Source organism: Somniosus microcephalus, chromosome 29 (genome assembly GCF_052327205.1).
Source record: "Somniosus microcephalus isolate GS21.2 chromosome 29, FLI_Smic_1.0, whole genome shotgun sequence".
NCBI classification, from domain to species: domain Eukaryota; kingdom Metazoa; phylum Chordata; class Chondrichthyes; order Squaliformes; family Somniosidae; genus Somniosus; species Somniosus microcephalus.
The window spans coordinates 37,888,604-37,906,191 of NC_141015.1; the positions used below are offsets into that span (position 1 = coordinate 37,888,604).

Here is a 17,588-nt window from a genome sequence, read left to right on the forward strand (position 1 = left end):
AAAAATCTAGGCTGACACTCCAGTGCAGTACTGAGGGAGTGCTGCACTGTCGGAGATGCCGTCTTTCGGATGAGATGTTAAACCGAGGCCCTGTCTGCTCTCCCAGGTGGACGTAAAAGATTTCATGGCACTATTTTGAAGAAGAGCAGGGGAGTTCTCCCCGGTGTCCTGGCCAATATTTATCCCTCAATCAACATCACTAATAGAGATTATCTGGTCATTATCACATTTGTGGGAGCTTGCTGTGCGCAAATTGGCTGCTGCGTTTCCTGCATTACAACAGTGACTACACTCCAAAAGTACTTCATTGGCTGTAAAGCGCTTTGGGACTCCCTGAGGTCGTGAAAGGCGCTATAGAAATGCAAGTCTTTCTTTCTGAGCAGGGATTTGATAGAGGAATTCAAAATCATGAACGGTTTTGATAGATGTAAATAAAGAGAAACTGTTTCCAGTGCCAGAAGGGTCGGTAAGCAGAGGACACAGATTTAAGGTGATGGGCAAAAGAACCAGAGGCGACATGAGGAAACGTTTTTTTCAGGCAGCGAGTTATGATCTGGATTGCATTGCCTAAAAGGGTGATGGAAGCAGATTCAATAACTTTTAAAAGGGAATTGGATAAATACTTGCAGGGAAAAACTTTACAGGGCTATGGGGAAAGAGCAGGGGCATGGAACGAATTGGTTGGCTCTACCAAGGAGCCGGCACAGGCACGATGGGCTGAATGGCCTCCTCTGTGCTGTATCATACTATTCAGTGATGCATAGTCACGCCTGTAGCTGCATGCATCTACCACCAGGTGGAGCTTCAGAAGCTATAGATTCCCAATACTACAGCATCACTAATGCACTGAGGGAAATTTGTTTCTCCTGACTTTCCGTGAGCAAAACCATGGGCGATCCACTAGCATTTTTAATCTGTTCTTTTAATTCACTCTCTCCCACTCTCCCCTCCAAATATATGGGCAACGGTAATACGTTGACCGTTATTCTTTAAATGCATTTATCCTGTTAAACTTGTGGTTTCAATCAACTAATCATTGTTTCCATGGTAACAAACAGATACTTGAAGTTAGTTGAATACAGGAATCTCTTTGGTATCCGGCACCGACGGGACCGGGATGGTGCCGGTTGATTAAAAATTCCGGATGACGGAGAGGGTTATCTACCGAGGTTATTTTTAACAAAGAAAAATTTAAAAAAATCAAGAAATGTGCAGTATACAGTAATTGGGTACTCACCTACAGAATGTTGTGTTAAATGGATGGTGGAAGATGCTTGATTAAGTACAGTACTGCCAGTTGAGGGTAATGCAATGCAATGACTACCAGCGGCGTGGGAGACACACAGTACCCCTGTAAAATGGCGAATCAGAAGAGACTGCCGGCAGCGCGGGAGAGTCAGACTCCTGTTATTGAGGTGTTCCGACTCCCGACAGCGCCAAGAAGCCGAGTAGTGGCAGTTTGGAGAACTACCCCCACTGACTAACTCGGCCACCACGGGAGACTCGGACTCGGCAACATTGCCGGTTATTGAGGTGTTGTTTTCGGAGTGAGAATTTTGCCGGTTAATAGAGAATTCCGGATATTTAGGTGCTGTTTAAACGAGAGTTTCCTGTACTTGCAGGGAATGCATTCCTCGTGTGGAGTAACCAGCAATAAATTCAGTGTTTTTTCACTCAAGGTGGACAGGAGAAACACGACAGAGTTACCACATGTTGCACAGTTGGGTGGAGGGCCTTGTAGCGATTGCATCTATAAAAGTGAGATCAAAAATACTGAGAGCTGAGGTGGTTCTTGTGAAAATAAACAATATTAATGTAAGAGTAAAATGTCAAAGATTTTATGTCTATAGATTATACTGCATCTGGTAACCCTCGGCAAACATTTTGCTGCAATATCTAATAACTGATTTTATTTAATTTTTTTGTATGTACAGATGCTCTGTCGAATACCTTTTAAGCTGGTCCACGGCACAGAGTTTTGAATTTAACCCAGCCAATGCTATTCAAGGCTATTTGCTGATTGAAATGCGACATTATTGCAGCTTCCTCAATGGCTGAGTATAAATGCACCAAGTGACATGGTATAGACCCATACAGATCAGAAAAGTCCAGGTTCCATTCTTCGAGCGCGAAAATCTAGGCTGACACTCCCAGTGCAGTGCTGAGGGAGAGCTGCACTGTCGGAGGTGCCGTCTTTCGGATGAGACGTTAAACCGAGGTCCCATCTGCCCTCTCGGGTTGGCATAAAAAATCCCATGGCACTATTTCGAAGAAGAGCAGGGGAGTTCTTCCCGGTGTCCTGGCCGATATATATCCCTCGATCAACATCACTTAAAAACAGATTATCTGGTCATTATCACATTGCTGTTTGTGGGAGCTTGCTGTGTGTAAATTGGCTGCCGCATTACTACAGTGTCTACACTTCAAACATACTTCATTGGCTGTAAATCGCTTTGGGATGTCCTTAGGTCATGAATGGCGCTATAGAAATGCAAGTCTTTCTTACTGAGGGGCTGCGGGGCAGCATTAGCAAGGCATTGTCATTGGCCTTGGTGTCCCCAGGCTAATGAGAAGGGGGAAAAAACAGTCCGGGCCTCGCTTTTCACCACAGGACAGAAATTAATTCTGGCAGGGTTATTGTAGAGATGCTTGTTCCGCTAGGATCATCCTCGTCGTTGGGGCATTGGGATATAGTTATCTGGAGCTGAGTGGAAAGAATTCCCGTCTCCAGGGACAGGTCTACCCATCAGATTCCCGCTAGTGAGCCACGGTTGGCTAGTCAATCATCAGCTGTGTCCTGTAGTTCTGCAGACCCTCCCACCCCCCACCTCCCCAGCTTAGGTATCAGATGATTAAGTCCACCACAGAAGGTTGACTTGGTTCCAAACTTATGTTACCTTGGAACCACCTTGGCCCCAAGGATACCCCATTACCTCCATCTCGAGGGTAAATAGTCACCAGTTGGTCATTAGACAACTGACCTGTGTGGGTTTAAGCCCTCCCTGCGTGGACAGCAGCTACCAGGAGCTCCTCACAAGCAGCATGATGAACTCGCCATAAAATGTACGAGTGAATGCCACTCCCCTGAGCCACAACATGGACACATGCCATCCTATCAAATGCTGGTTGGAGCTTTAGCTGCAGTTGCTTTTGCCTCTCTGTAACCCGCCAAGTCCTATGGAGAAACATAGAAGATGGGAGCAGGAGTAGGCCATTCGGCCCCTCGAGCCTGTTCCGCCATTTAATGAGATCATGGCTGCGAAAACTGGGGAGCGGGGATAAAAGGAGAGCTTTGATTCACTGGCATATGAAGCAATTATTCGTTTGTTATAAACAGTACATGTAAGCATGATACATGTGTACTTCTGGCAGTATTATCCAAATTCAGGTGTTAAATGTTCCCCTGCATTTCATTGCAACCCTTCTTTATTTTAGGTGACATTTACAAAATGTCTGTACGCCCAATTACACCAGCAGCAGTTCATGCCAGATAGACGGAGTGGTTATACGCTGCCAGCACAATCCGACCAGCACTTCAAAGCACATGCACTGGGCATGAAACTGGTAGGTAATGCGGCATACCAGTGTTTTCGGATTCCTTGGATGTTCTACTGCTGTTTAAAAATAAGTACCGTCCGACTGGCTTGCTATGGTGAGCAGTCTGGTGGTTGTTTGAAAGACTCTGGGACGGGGTGGCGATTGCTGGGGGGTGGGGGGTGGGTAGAAACTGGTCAGAATAGACCTTGTGACCACCGAGACACAAGGGAGACTTTCAAGCACTGGAGGTGGTGCAGAGAAGAGGCACAAGGCTATTGGAGGTGGAAGTTATGAGGAAAAACCTGGAGAAACTTGATCCTTTAAGTCTGGAAAGGCGGCGTCTGAGAGGTAACCTTCACAGGTAATCAAGATAGTTAAGGGTACGAAAGGGATAAGTCTGGAATATTAATTTAACGTTCATTTCAAGAGCAGGACAATACGATATGGGTTCAAACTAGTAAAAAGCAAATTCCGAACTGGTATCAGGAAATGCTTCTTTGCACAGAGTGATCAGAACCTGGAACAGGCTAGAGCGGTGGAGGCAAAAACCCTGGAATCATTTAAGAAACAGTTCAGTGCTGCAGTGATGGCACTAAGTTGCTTCTAGGTGGATGGAATTTGATTAGTATTTGAAAAGAAAGAATATGAAAAGATACAGGGAAATGGAACTATAGAGGAGACAGCTCCAGTGTAAGAACTAGCACCAGCACAAGTCCGAATGGCCTGCTGTGCTATAAATTCCATGAGGTAAACACCCATGCATCATTAATAGATAAGTAAGTTATCGATTATCACTCAATAAATTGACCCTTTATTCCTCAGATTCCCTTTTCCTAATTCATCAGTACCCATTCTGTATTCCCAAGCCTCCCATTAAGTCTTTTTGTCTTTTTAAAAGCCTTTAAACATTTTAAGGGGCTTCCCAACTCCCTTTAACAGTATTTGTGCTTCACATTGAAAATACCCGTTAAATGGACTAGGGATTAAAAGAACATGCCAGGGAACGCTCAAATACCAGATTCACGAGCCTTCTGTTCGTATCTGCACCTAAGCTTTTAAAAAAAAAAAAAAGGAATTGAAACGTACTTTTGGTAACGTTACTTCAATTTTTAATAATCTGTTCAGCTGCCTCTGTTATTTGGTTAATTAGCTGTCTAGCAACTTCCGCACTGGGAATACGAGACATCTGTGAGATGGCAGGGGAGATGATTGAGATCTAACGTGGGTAGAATTCTAAAACTTCCTCCTGCCCAACTCTCAAACTATGGGCCGTATTTTGCGACCCCTACGGGTGCGTATGAGATGTGTACGTGCCGGTAGGGGGGCCGCACAAGTTCCAGGTTTAGGCACGCAAAGCTCATGCGCGAAAACCCGGAACTTGCGATCTGTCAAGAATCCTCTTGACAGATTCTCCGCACCCCCAGGAGATGGGCCTCTGTGGGTGGAGAGTTGTGCTATTTGCCCAACTTCAGCCCGCTGAATGCCTGTGAAATTCTTACGCCTGGTAAAAGCAGGTGTAATGCCTGCTTTTATCAGCATAAGAGTTTTTAAAAATAGAAAAATAAAATTTTATCACTCATTTATACATTAAAAACCCTGTCCAATAAGGTAAGTTTATTTTTAGCCCCGTTAAAATGAATTCTTTTTTTAAATTACATTTTTGTTTAAAATATTTAATTAAATTGCATTTTAATTAATTTTAAATATGTAATTTAAAAAATTTATTTCATGTGTTCGTGTATTTTTTAAGTGATCCCCATTCATACTTATTGGGATTCCGTACGTACAGAACTCCCGTAAGAATGAATGGGGATTCCCTTCTTTTATTGGTTGGACCGGCCCATGTGATCCCAGGGGCACTTGTGAACCGCCTGCGCCCCTGGGATACGTGGGGCTCTGCCCGCGCGTACCCGGAGAGGCCCAGCATCGCGAGTCTCCATACCTCCCGGGCCACCAGGTACATTCGTAGATTTTTTACAGGTCAGAGGCATCCCCCCGCGGGAAGCCTCCGATCGCAAATTTTGGGCCTATGTTTTACTTGACCACTTCTGGAGCTTTTGCTGGCCAGCTGTCTTTTTAAGATGGTCTGTCTATCGCACTGTTATTTATTTATGCCTTGGGGGTTTTTGAATACTTAACTCTAAATACTGTTAACCCCATTTTAACCTTCAGCTGCCTGGGCCCTAAGCTCTGGAATTCCCTCCCTAAACCTCTACGCCACTCCACTTCTCTTTCCTCCTTTAAGACGCTCCTTAAAACTTTGACCAAGCTTTTGGTCATTGCCCCAACATCATCATATATGGCTCGGTGTCAGTTTTTTTTTGATAACGCTCCTTTGAAGCACCTTGGGATTATTTTATTACGTTAAATGTGCTATATAAATATATAAGTTGTTTATATGACACCCATTTTCTCCCTTTCATTTTCTAGGCCCATGGCTTTGAGATCCTGTGTTCCAAATGTTTGCAGCCCTTGCCTAGTTCTAAGACTGGGAGCAGCATCTCCAGTGACCCTCTCTGGGAAGGATTTGTAAACAGTCTAAAGAAGAATGCCTATTTCAGGGTAAGGGCTGAAGCTGTTTTCACTCACTGTCTTGAGTATCTTCAGTGATGCCACTGCTGGAGTGTTGCAGATGAGCGTGTTCGGTTAAGTTGTGATTGCACTAGAGAGGGTACAGAGGAGATTTACGAGGATGTTGCCAGGACTGGGGAATTTTAGCTATGAGGGAAGATTGAATAGGCTGGGGTTACTTTCTTTGGAACAGAGGAGGCTGAGGGGCGATTTAATTGAGGTGTATAAAATTATGAGGGGCCTAGATAGAGTGGATAGGAAGGACCTATTTCCCTTAGCAGAGAGGTTAGTAACCAGGAGGCAGAGATTTACGGTAATTGGTAGAAGGATGAGAGGGGAGTTGAGAACTTTTTTCACCCAGAGGGTGGTGGGGGTCTGGAGCTCACTGCCTGAAAGGGTGGGAGAGGCAGAAACCCTCATCACATTTAAAAAGTACTTGGATATGCGCTTGAAGTGCCGTAACCTCCAGGGCTACGGACCAAGAGCTGGAACGTGGGATTAGGCTGGAGAGCTCTTTTCCGGCCGGCACAGACACCAATGGCCTCCTTCTGTGCTGTAAATTTCTATGATTCTAAGTTGCAGTGAATGTTTTTGAGGAGAGTTTTAATACCAATTTCACAAGTTCTTCGGGATTTATGAGATCAACTCAGCTACTTTCCCCACCCTCTGAACTAGTGTCTGTGTATCATTTCCCCCCCCCCCCCCCCCCACCCCCCCAAGATCTCCACTGGTTTTCTTTTGTTGAACGGGCAGACAGATGAAACGAGCAACTTCAAATTGTGTTCTGCAGAAGGAGCATTCCTGCTCAGTGTAGGAAAAGTGTAACCACGGGCTACAGTAGTTTCCTGAACCTAACGTAACAGTGACAACATAGCCCCCCAAAAAAATACTCAATTGGCTGTAAAGCGCTTCGGGATGTCCTGAGGTCGTGAAAGGCGCTATAGAAATGCAAGTCTTTCTTTCTAACTGTATTTAAACATAGAGCCATTTTCTCAACACAGTAGCTGCACTTTTAGCTTCCAGACGAATGTCGAACAATTTGCTCTATAGTCTTGATTGCGCTTTTTCTAATATTTCAAAAGCATGTAGCGGTGCACATCAAAATAAGGGCTGTCCGTGCTGGGGATGAAGTGGTTTTCATTTTTGGCAGCCCAGTGACACATCGAGCACTCTCTCTCTCTCAGGGCAGGGGTAACAGGATCAAGCCTTTATTCTGTTCCGACATGAACTCGGGCACATCAGTACTGAATAAAAGTTACAATCTGTATCTAACCAAGTTAGTGACCTGGGAGCCACATTTGAGAATTCCACTTCCACAGAATAGCCTTCCCTGCTGCAACAGTCGTGTGTTTCTTATTTCAAAAAAGAAAAGAGAAACAAATTTCACACAAGTTCCTTGTGAAACCTGACGATCTGTGATGCATAAAAATCCTTGCATAAAACACGTTAAATTCCTTCATTGCCTCACCCTTCCCTATATCTGTAACTCCCTCGAGCCCTCCAACTCTCCTCTTTTGCCCCCCTCCCTCCAAAACCTCGCCATTCCTCAGACTTTGCCCCCTCTCCTCGTCCCACCATGGGTAGCCGTGCACACTGGAATTCCCTCCCATAACGCCTCTGCTTTACTACCCCTCTCCGCCTTTAAGACCCTCCTTAAAATCTACCTCTTCGACCAAGCTTTTGGGCACCATCCTAATACAGGAAACTTTGGTTTATCCGGAGGTTGTATGGCTGGAAACCTCGCTCTAACGGCAGAAATCAGCAGCCGTTTTGGTTAGTTTTTTTTTCTTCTCTTAGCATTCTTTTAACAGGCAGGCTCTGGAAAGCGTCTTTGTAACTTAGCAACAGCTTCAGAGACGCTTCCAAGGTACGGGCCGAGTGTTTACAAGCTGTTGCTGAGCAACAGTGTTTGTTGTCAAATATGGAGACTTTCATCTCCGTATGCTTCAACATTAACTTTGCATGTCCGGCAGTTTTGATATATCGGCAACACGCCGGTCCCATCGGTGCCGGATATCAGAACTTTTCCTGTATCCTCGACTTTGGCTCACTGTTTTTTCGTTAAACCTCTGTGAAGCAGCTAGGGGCGGTTTTTCTCCATTAACTGTGCTGTATAAATGCAAGTTGCTGGATTTGTAGTGCCCTGTTTTGTGAAACTGAATAAAACCTCGTTTCATCATCCAGCAGTCCAAGAACATTTGACAAGTAGTGAAAAGGAAGAATTGCATCTTTTTCCACCTTGGCATTGCCTAAAGAAATCTCTGAACCGATTTGATTCTTACCAGCAGATGACAGCAGTGCACTATTTGAATGTTCAATTGACATTTAGTGACGGGAGTTGTGTAGTCGAGCCTTTGTATGACATTGTTTGCAGTGCTGAAATATAAGTTTGGCCTCCCACAGGTCTGGGTAAACATAAACACAGTCAATAACCATTTGCATTTATAATGCACCTTTAACACGGAGAACGTCCCATGGCATTTCACAGATGGCGATGACTGAAAGCATGGTTGAAAAGGTAGGTTTTGAAGAGGCTTTTAAAGGCAGAAAGAAAAGTCACAAGGGAAGGTAGAGGAAGGGAGTTGCAGGGAGTGAGGTTGAGGTGACTGAAGACTTTGCCGTCACTGGTGGTGCTGAGGGACGTGAGATTCAGGAGAGCGAGGACTAGGGTGTAAGGCTGGAGGGGGTTACAGAGCAAAGCCATGCAGAGATTTGTAAATGACAAGATACTGACTTGATCCATCCAAGCTGCAGATTCTGTATTTAACCTTTATTCCTGACACCAGCAGTTATTCTCTAATCGGTACAGCGATAGACCTTTGTTGGGTAAGGGTATCAAGGGACATGGAGCAAAGGTGGGTAAGTGGAGTTGAGGTACAGATCAGCCATGATCTAATTGAATGGCAGAACAGGCTTGAGGGACTGAATGGCCTACTCCTGTTCTTGCGTGTTCCCTCCACAAGCTGTTTCTGAATGTGAAATCCCTAAACCTACAGAATTTTGAGTTGTGATGTTCACATTACCCCTACGGCCTCCACGATTCCTTAGTAACGGCGACTTAGAAAGTTTTCATTCCGCGAAAGGCTCTTTAAAATGCTAGATTTATAAAGCACGATTAAAGCCCACTTGTAACCTTCAAGGTTTTTCCACTGAGGCAGCTTGAGCAGTAAACACAACTGGGTGAGACTTCTCAGCAAACAAATCACAGTCACCGAAAGCTATCGGAATGGTTCACATTCCCACGTCAATAGCCAGCTTTATCTCCTCAAACACATCTCTGGCCCCAGTGACTTAAGCGATAATACAAGACACCATGGATGCTAATGAAAATAAGCAAGCACGGTAATGTGGGGTGCAGTGGGAATATAGGTAAGTACCAGATCCTCAATGGCAACTTTTTTTTTATCGTTCATGGGATGTTGGTGTCGCTGGCAAGGCAAGCATTTATTGCCCATCCCTAGTTGCCCTCGAGAAGGTGGTGGTGAGCCGCCGCCTTGAACCGCTGCAGTCCGTGTGGTGAAGGTGCTCCCACAGTGCTGTTAGGGAGGGAGTTCCAGGATTTTGACCCAGCGACGATGAAGGAACAGCGATATATTTCCAAGCCAGGATGGTGTGTGACTTGGAGGCGGTGCTGCCCTTGTCCTTCTAGGTGGTAGAGGTTGTGGGTTTGGGAGGTGCTGTCGAAGAAGCCTTGGCGAGTTGCTGCAGTGCATCTTGTAGATGGTACACACTGCAGCCACGATACGCCGGTGGTGGAGGGAGCAAATGTTTACGGTGGCGGATTTAATGTCATTATATTGGGTAAATTTCAGCCCGAGACCCCTGTGGTATCTGAGAACCCTGAAATAAATGCTATCCATTGCTTCATTGTGTTAAATATGCTGTTTCAGAAATGCAGATAGGCTGAGAACTGTTGTCATTTTTTAGTTTTAAACTATACAGGAGAGCTTAAGCACACTGATAAAAGACCATTCAAGAGCTGGGAGCCCTGGAGAGCAGAAAGGGAATGGTAATTAACCCAACCCTATATAGCTCATGGGATTGTAGGGTGAATGATTGGTTAATGGAGCATGTTATGGACGTCTAATAGCGGCTTTAGCAGCCAAGCATATTAAAGCACCACTTTAGGAAGCTGTTCTGTACTGGGTGCCTATTGATGTATATTGTGCTGTGGCTTCTGCAACACCCAATTTAATGTTAGAACAGGTGCATGTGTTTGTGCAAATTTGCTCTAATGTTTGCTGCTCTCTAGCTGGTAACAGTGACTTTCCCCAATTGCGAGAACGAGCCAGCAATCGTAAAACTGGGCAGGGGCACTTCAGCTGCCTTGGTCTGACGCCTGCCAAAGAAATGCTCTGGTGTCAAGCCTGCGTGTGTTTGTGTCTCTGTCAGAGGCACCTTTTTGAAAGCTGCCTATTGCAACTCCAGTTAGTGCCTCCCAAATTTAAACACCGTGCTGAATCTAATTTAAATCGAGTGTCTGGTGATCAAACTGTTGTCTTTAGCCGCTCTTCACAGAGGACATTGGAAAGATGTCCTACAGAACATGCAGCGTGAGTCAGTACAGAGCAGGATTGGCCGAGGTCAGAGGTCTCGGCATTCCTGGCTGGAGAACAGCGTGGAATCGCAAAGACAGCAAGAGGATAAATAATAAATTGAACCCTCCCACAAGACAGGCAATGCATTAACATTGAAAAGACTAGTTTCATTACACCTAGCCGCTTGATGCAAGCAAGTTGTGTGTTTGTTTCTGACAGGGAGAGCTGGAGGGTTCTGCACGATACAGAGAATTGCTCCAAACGGCAGAGATTTACTTCCAACAATCTGTCAGCAGACCCAAAAGGTACAGTACACGATGTGTGCTTGCGTTTATAAAAATGGACTTAAACTACCTCACTCAACAGACCAGGGAACACTTTCTGTGTAAGTAGTTGTTCTGATACAGGAAACTCTTTGATATCTGGCACCGACGGGACCGGCGTGTTGCCGTTTGATTAAAAATTCCGGATGACGGAGAGGGTTATCTACCGAGGCTATTTTTAACAAACAAAAATTAAAAAATCAAGAAATGTGCAGTATACAGTAATTGGCAGATCGGAAGAGACTACCGGCAGCGCGGGAGAGTCCGACTCCTGTTGTTGAGGACTTCCGACAGCGCCAAGAAGCCGAGTAGTGGCAGTTTGGAGAACTACCCCCACTGACTAACTCGGCCACCGCGGGAGACTCGGAAACATTGCCGGTTATTGAGGGGTTGTTTTCGGAGTGAGAATTTTGCCGGTTAATAGAGAATTCTGGATATTTAGGTGCCGTTTAAACGAGAGTTTCCTGTATATTGAATAAAATCAAGACCAGTACATTGCGTATTAAGGAATAAATGTAATTGTTTATTTATATTAATTAACTACTCATCCATTTAGAGTGTAGTTTCTAAGCAGCTGTGTTTGCGTGCACACTGTTGTTTTACTGTCATTGATTGTGGCTCGCTAGCTGGTGACAGCACCTTCCCCAGTCGCTGGAATGAAGCCAGAAATTCGAGCCTTGCTATACACTGGAACAGCGGGAGCACTTCAGCTGTTTCCTTCTGACAGCAGACATAAAACATCAGACTCTTTGTTGGAATTACTGTCGGAGCCACCTGTGGAAGCCTCCCCATTTTGATGGTGTGCAGCCAACCTTCCCCCCCCCCCCCCCCAACCATGGCAGCATTGCTGCCTCTACACTGCCAGTGTTTCTCTAACCATGAAGGTACCATTGGCAGCAAATCGAACAGCTCGAAATTGATGACTTGAGGCTGTGGTTCAAGCAAGCTCTTCTGTGATGAATTACCAATTAAGCCATCTGGAAAGGTGCTAGTCTAAAACATCTGTATCTCTGGGACAAACCTTATAACTAAAAAGATGCAGAATTATGAACTGCTTTGTTCTCTTGCTAGCTGTGCTTTGTATGTTTGCTGACGCATCTCGCCCAGCTGTATTTGCTACAGAAAAGCCCTGAAGGATTACAGCATTAACTTAAAACCTGCCGTATAATTACAGCAACGCCTGGGTAGCACCTTTCACATAATAAAAACGGTGTTTTACAAGGGGATTGAGGGAATACTGAGCTGGAAGAGGGAAATAAGTTTTACGAGTGGTGACCTAAAGCGTAGTCAAAAGGGTAGATTTGAGCAAGCGTTTGTAGGTGGCGACAGATCTCAGCAGGAGGGGAGGGGCACACAATAGACCAAAGTTGGGGGGAGGATTCTTTATTAGCTGTGCTTTTTGACTGTATTCAAGCAAGGGTCTCCAGACATTAAGGGAGCTGTTGGTTTGCTAACACACTATTTCTGTTGCTGTACATTAATTTTAAAAAACATTTTCTGCAACAGTGTCAGCATTGCAGGGGTCCCTGGGAGAGAGTGTCAGCATTGCAGGGGTCCCTGGGAGAGAGAGTCAGCATTGCAGGGGTCCCTGGGAGAGAGTGTCAGCATTGCAGGGGTCCCTGGGAGAGAGAGTCAGCATTGCAGGGGTCCCTGGGAGAGAGTGTCAGCATTGCAGGGGTCCCTGGGAGAGAGAGTCAGCATTGCAGGGGTCCCTGGGAATGTGTCTCAGCATTGCAGGGGCCCCTGGGAGTGTGTGTCAGCATGGCAGGGGTCCCTGAGAGTGTGTGTCAGCATTGCAGGGGCCCCTGGGAGTGTGTGTCAGCATGGCAGGGGTCCCTGAGAGTGTCTCAGCATTGCAGGGGCCCCTGGGAGTGTGTGTCAGCATGGCAGGGGTCCCTGGGAGTGTGTGTCAGCATGGCAGGGGTCCCTGGGAATGTGTCTCAGCATTGCAGGGGTCCTTGGGAGTGTGTGTCAGCATTGCAGGGGTCCTTGGGAGTGTGTGTCAGCATTGCAGGGGTCCCTGAGAGTGTCTCAGCATTGCAGGGGCCCCTGGGAGTGTGTGTCAGCATAGCAGGGGTCCCTGGGAGTGTGTGTCAGCATGGCAGGGGTCCCTGGGAGTGTGTGTCAGCATGGCAGGGGTCCCTGGGAGTGAGTCAATATTGACGAGCGTCTCTTTTCTTCCCCCCCCCCCCCCCCCCACAGAAAAGTTTTTTAACGCTGTACTGATGTATTTTAACCGATGGAATTGTAGATACAAACTTTTTACGCTTTATTGTGACTTGATGGAGTATTCATTTAAATCATAAATGCCAGCACATTGAAAATATATAATAATATTCCCACTTGTGTGAATACTGCGTTTACGTTAGGTTTTTACACCAACTTTTGGGACACCGCCCCAGTAAAAAAACATTGCTAATTTTTATGCATCTTATCAAACTTCTTAATTGCTCATAGATAATTATCTTTACTTTTTATTTTTAAAGTCACATTCACTCTCTCTGGTCTCCTCAGTTCATCGACCTTGAGCCCAGGAGAGCAGGTCCCACAGCTTCTGCAAACTCTGTCCTGCAGTGTGGAAGAACTACAGAAAGAAGGGGTCAGCCTCCCTCCAGAGGATGGTGGGTACATTTGAGTGATCATGTCTGAGAAGTTCATATTGCAGACTTTTGAGACTGTGCAATACAAGTCAAAGGAATGATGCAGGGCTGTGGCCAAAGCACAACTTGAGGCACGAGGTAGACATTCAAACCCTGGAGGCCGTGCACAGAACGGCCATGAGACTGACCCTTAGGACTGAGTATTGAGGGCTGATTAGAGAAACCTGAAATACGTCGGCTAAAAGGAAGCTTTGTAAAGGTGCACAAGATCATTACTTCAGATTACACTACCCAGTAGGACAAGGGCCTCGGGTTCAAACTAGCAAACGGCAAATTTAGGACTGATGTTGGGAAGTTCTCACAGATTGATCAACCTGTGGTACGGACTCGGTATTTTAGTGGAGGCAGAAACCCTGGAATTATTAAAACAGCCGGAGATTATGATGAGGTATAGCGGTTGGTGTTTCTGGATGGATGGGTTAGGATGGGCCAAATGGCCTTTTCTCCTCTCTATACATATTGTAGCTGGATTGTGGTCAGATGGTGTAAGGCAATATGTGTGGGAATGAAATATAAAACTCGCTGCAGTGGAGCTCTTTAATTAAAAGGATGTGGTCTGGGGACTTGTTTTTGCGGTTGTCTTGCCGGTGTCCTGACATGACTTGTTGCCAGTGGCACCTGTGTTCTCACGCTTATCCAGTCTCGGCTTGCCTCAGTCCTTTCTTCTGCCATTAAAAAGGTTGGGATGGAAATGCTCATGTGAAACACACCCTGCCATCAACACTTTTTACTCTTCGCATTATCGAGGAGAGGATTTACATGAATACCATATGTAACCACTTTCTGGCCAAGTGGTTAAGATGGCATGCGGGAAACTTTCCTTTATTAGCCAAGGCATAGAATATAAGAGCGAGAGAGGTTATGCTTGAACTAGTTAGGCCACAGCTAGAGTACAGCGTACAGTTCTGGTCACCACATTACAGGAAGGATTTGATTGCACTAGCGAGGGTACAGAGGAGATTTATGAGGATGTTGCCAGGACTGGAGAATTTTAGGTATGAGGAAAGATTGGATAGGATTGGATTTCTTTGGAACAGAGGAGGCTCAGGGGAGACTTAATTGAGGTGTATAAAACTGAGGGGCCTAGATAGGTCCTTCCTATTCACTCTATTTCCCTTAGCAGAGAGGTCAATAACCAGGGGGCATAGATTTAAAGTAATTGGTAGAAGGACTAGAGGGAAGTTGAGAACATTTTTCACCTAGAGGGTGGTGGGGGTCTGGAACTCACTGCCTGAAAGCGTGCTAAATGCAGAAACCCTCGTTGCATTTAAAAAGTACTTGGATCTGCACTTGAAGTGCCGTAACCTACAGGGCTACGGACCAAGAGCTGGAAAGTGGGATTAGGCTGGAGAGCTCTTTTTCAGCCGGCACAGACACGATGGGCCGAATGGCCATCTTCTGTACCGTAAATTTCTATGATTCCGTGGCCAGATGCTTCACTCCTGTCTGCGCTCTCACCTTGTTTTTGATTCCTTTGCCTACCTAGATGACAGCTGGCTGGATATTTCGCCGGAGGAGCTTGATCAGTTGTTGGAGGAGGCCTCTGGAAAGAAACTGCTGAATTCTGCCCGACAGGAGGAGGAAGGGGATTATGATCTGCGTGATGTCACCGAGAGTATGAAGGCTTTTGTATCGAAGGTGTCCTCACACGAAGGTGCAGAGATACCACGGTATGGAACACAAGTATTATTTATATATACTTAAAAATCCTGGTGTGTTTGCAATCATTTATAGTGAGCCTGTAACATTGGTCTGTGAGGTGTTATGTGATTTAACATGGATCGATGTTGGAATTTTGATGGGTCCATGCTGACTGCATAACACGCATGGGCCAACCGAGATTTCAGTATTGGTCCAGTCTAACCACGTAACAGCAAAGACAAATTAGACCATTTGGGGAAATTGGATCAATTTTTAGCTGCTGTGATGTTTTCCCTTTCCCACCCAACCACCACCCCCCCCCCCCCCAGCTAATCCCGTTCAGCGATTTGCCCATCCAACTGACACTGCTCCCTTCCAGAGCACCCTCCCTAACTCCCTTTCCCAAGTGTCGCACCTTTGCTTTTTCCCCTCCCACGCCCATCGAGTGCTCCAACACCACCTCCTCCCTCCCTCTGAGGCCCATCCCAAGCATTCCAGCCCCCATTCTCTCGGCCCTCCCAGGTGAACCCCGGGTCATCCAGTTGTAACTCCACTCCTTCCCTCCGACTGAAGGTTACTTTAAGTACACCAGCTCCACTTTCCCCTGGCTCAACAATAAGAGTCAGCTTCCCATTCTATCTGATCCCAAATGCAGCAGCTAGGCCCCCCACCCCCCCTTGATCCGTCCCTGACTGCAGCCATCTGACTCTGAAGGTAGGTGCACGGCTATTGAGTGACCATTTAAATGCAATTAAAAAGACAACATTGTTTATTTCTTTCAATATTATCATGTTTTATTAATGGAGTCTATTTAGAACTCTTACAATGTGATTTGAAAGCTTCTCATTAACATTGTCATCTTTTTGGTGTTTATATAACAATTTCTAATGAATAAATCATCTGTTCAAGTTATAGAAAAATTGTCAGTTATGTCCTGCAGACCTGATTGTCCTGTGCTAACCGTGTGACTGCATTATCGCTCACTGGATCACTTCAGTGCCACCACACTGTCCTTGCTGAGGTCTGCTTGATGCAATGCTTTGTGGATTGTATTAAAAAATAGACCCACCTTCATTCCACATTTTAAGAGTAGGAATGCGGGCCAGTTTTATGTTGTCTTTTTAACCTCTTTCTGTTTTGTCTCCCTCCTGTAATCAGTTGGTACAAATATCCTATCATTTGATATACTTCCTGTTATCAAATTGGTTGATGTACTCAGTAATTGAAGTTATTAACTTAAATTGACAAAATAGCGAACATAGTGTTGTAATTTTATAGCTGCTATGGCGATATCAAAAATATCTGTAAAGTCTTACATCTGTGCACATTTCCTGTTTACAAGATCCTACTTCCTTTGTCATGTTTTGTCATACTCCTATGTCGACACTTCCCATTATAAATTCCTGTGTCCACTTGCAATGGAAACTGCCTATTTAAATGTCACATTGTAATTAAACCCTCCCACCGGTGGCGGCACTGTAGCATCTGTTTTGTATCTCCCAGCACTTGAGCCTGTACTGCGGAGAAACTCCGATGCTGCAACCAATTCTATTTCTCTGCTCCCCAAGTTTCTGTAAAATTCACTATTTATCCATAAATATATAACATCAAAAAGATAAGAACAGATTGTATGACTTTAGCATGGAGACAGAATTACATCTACATGCTCTGGTCCCATTATCTCCGCCCTCTAACCCCACTTCATATGAAGATCACACTTGACCTGACTTCCCATATGCAAAGCCACAGGGGATCGACTAGTATATGCTAAAAATGTTAGGTGACCAATATGTAGCAGAAGGCTACTTCGAGCTATGGTTGCTCAATCTTACTGAGCAACTCATTAAGTTTGTTATAATGTCCTTTGAAAATGATTACTAAACCTTTATTCTAAATGGCGTACCATTGACAATGCATTGTAAAGATTCTTTCACTTCTCCAGATGATCAGCTCTTACTGCTGTGATGTCCTACTTGTGATAAAGCTACACCTTTTCTTTCTCAATCTTCCTGTCAGGTCTTCAGCTACCAGCCAAGTCCAGTTTGATGTGAACTCCTTCGCCAGTGCTTTGGAAAAGATTCTAGGTAGGAATCTAGGCTGATGCTCTGTGCAGTACAGGACAGAGTCATCCTTCATACTAGACGTTAGAGGTCCCATCTGCCCGTTCAGGTGGATGTCAAAGAACATCTATAACAAGAAAAGACTGGTTAACGTTTCAGGTGTATCATCAGAACTGAAACGTAAACCTATCTTTACACATACTGGCGGACCTGCTATTTCTGTTTTTTACGTAGTCTGTCTTCCCACCTCGGGCCATT

General features: G+C 45.3%; 1 protein-coding gene across 1 annotated transcript in view; it reads left to right on the forward strand.

Annotated features, from left to right (window-relative positions):
* Positions 1 to 17,588, forward strand: part of ecd (ecdysoneless homolog (Drosophila)) — a 29,650-nt gene that overhangs the window by 10,357 nt on the left and 1,705 nt on the right. The window contains exons 6-11 of the mRNA XM_085970621.1: positions 3,436 to 3,564; positions 5,968 to 6,099; positions 10,866 to 10,951; positions 13,484 to 13,590; positions 15,116 to 15,299; positions 17,287 to 17,354. Of these exons, the coding sequence (XP_085826747.1) occupies positions 3,436 to 3,564; positions 5,968 to 6,099; positions 10,866 to 10,951; positions 13,484 to 13,590; positions 15,116 to 15,299; positions 17,287 to 17,354 (706 nt within the window). The remainder of the gene's footprint in view (positions 1 to 3,435; positions 3,565 to 5,967; positions 6,100 to 10,865; positions 10,952 to 13,483; positions 13,591 to 15,115; positions 15,300 to 17,286; positions 17,355 to 17,588) is intronic.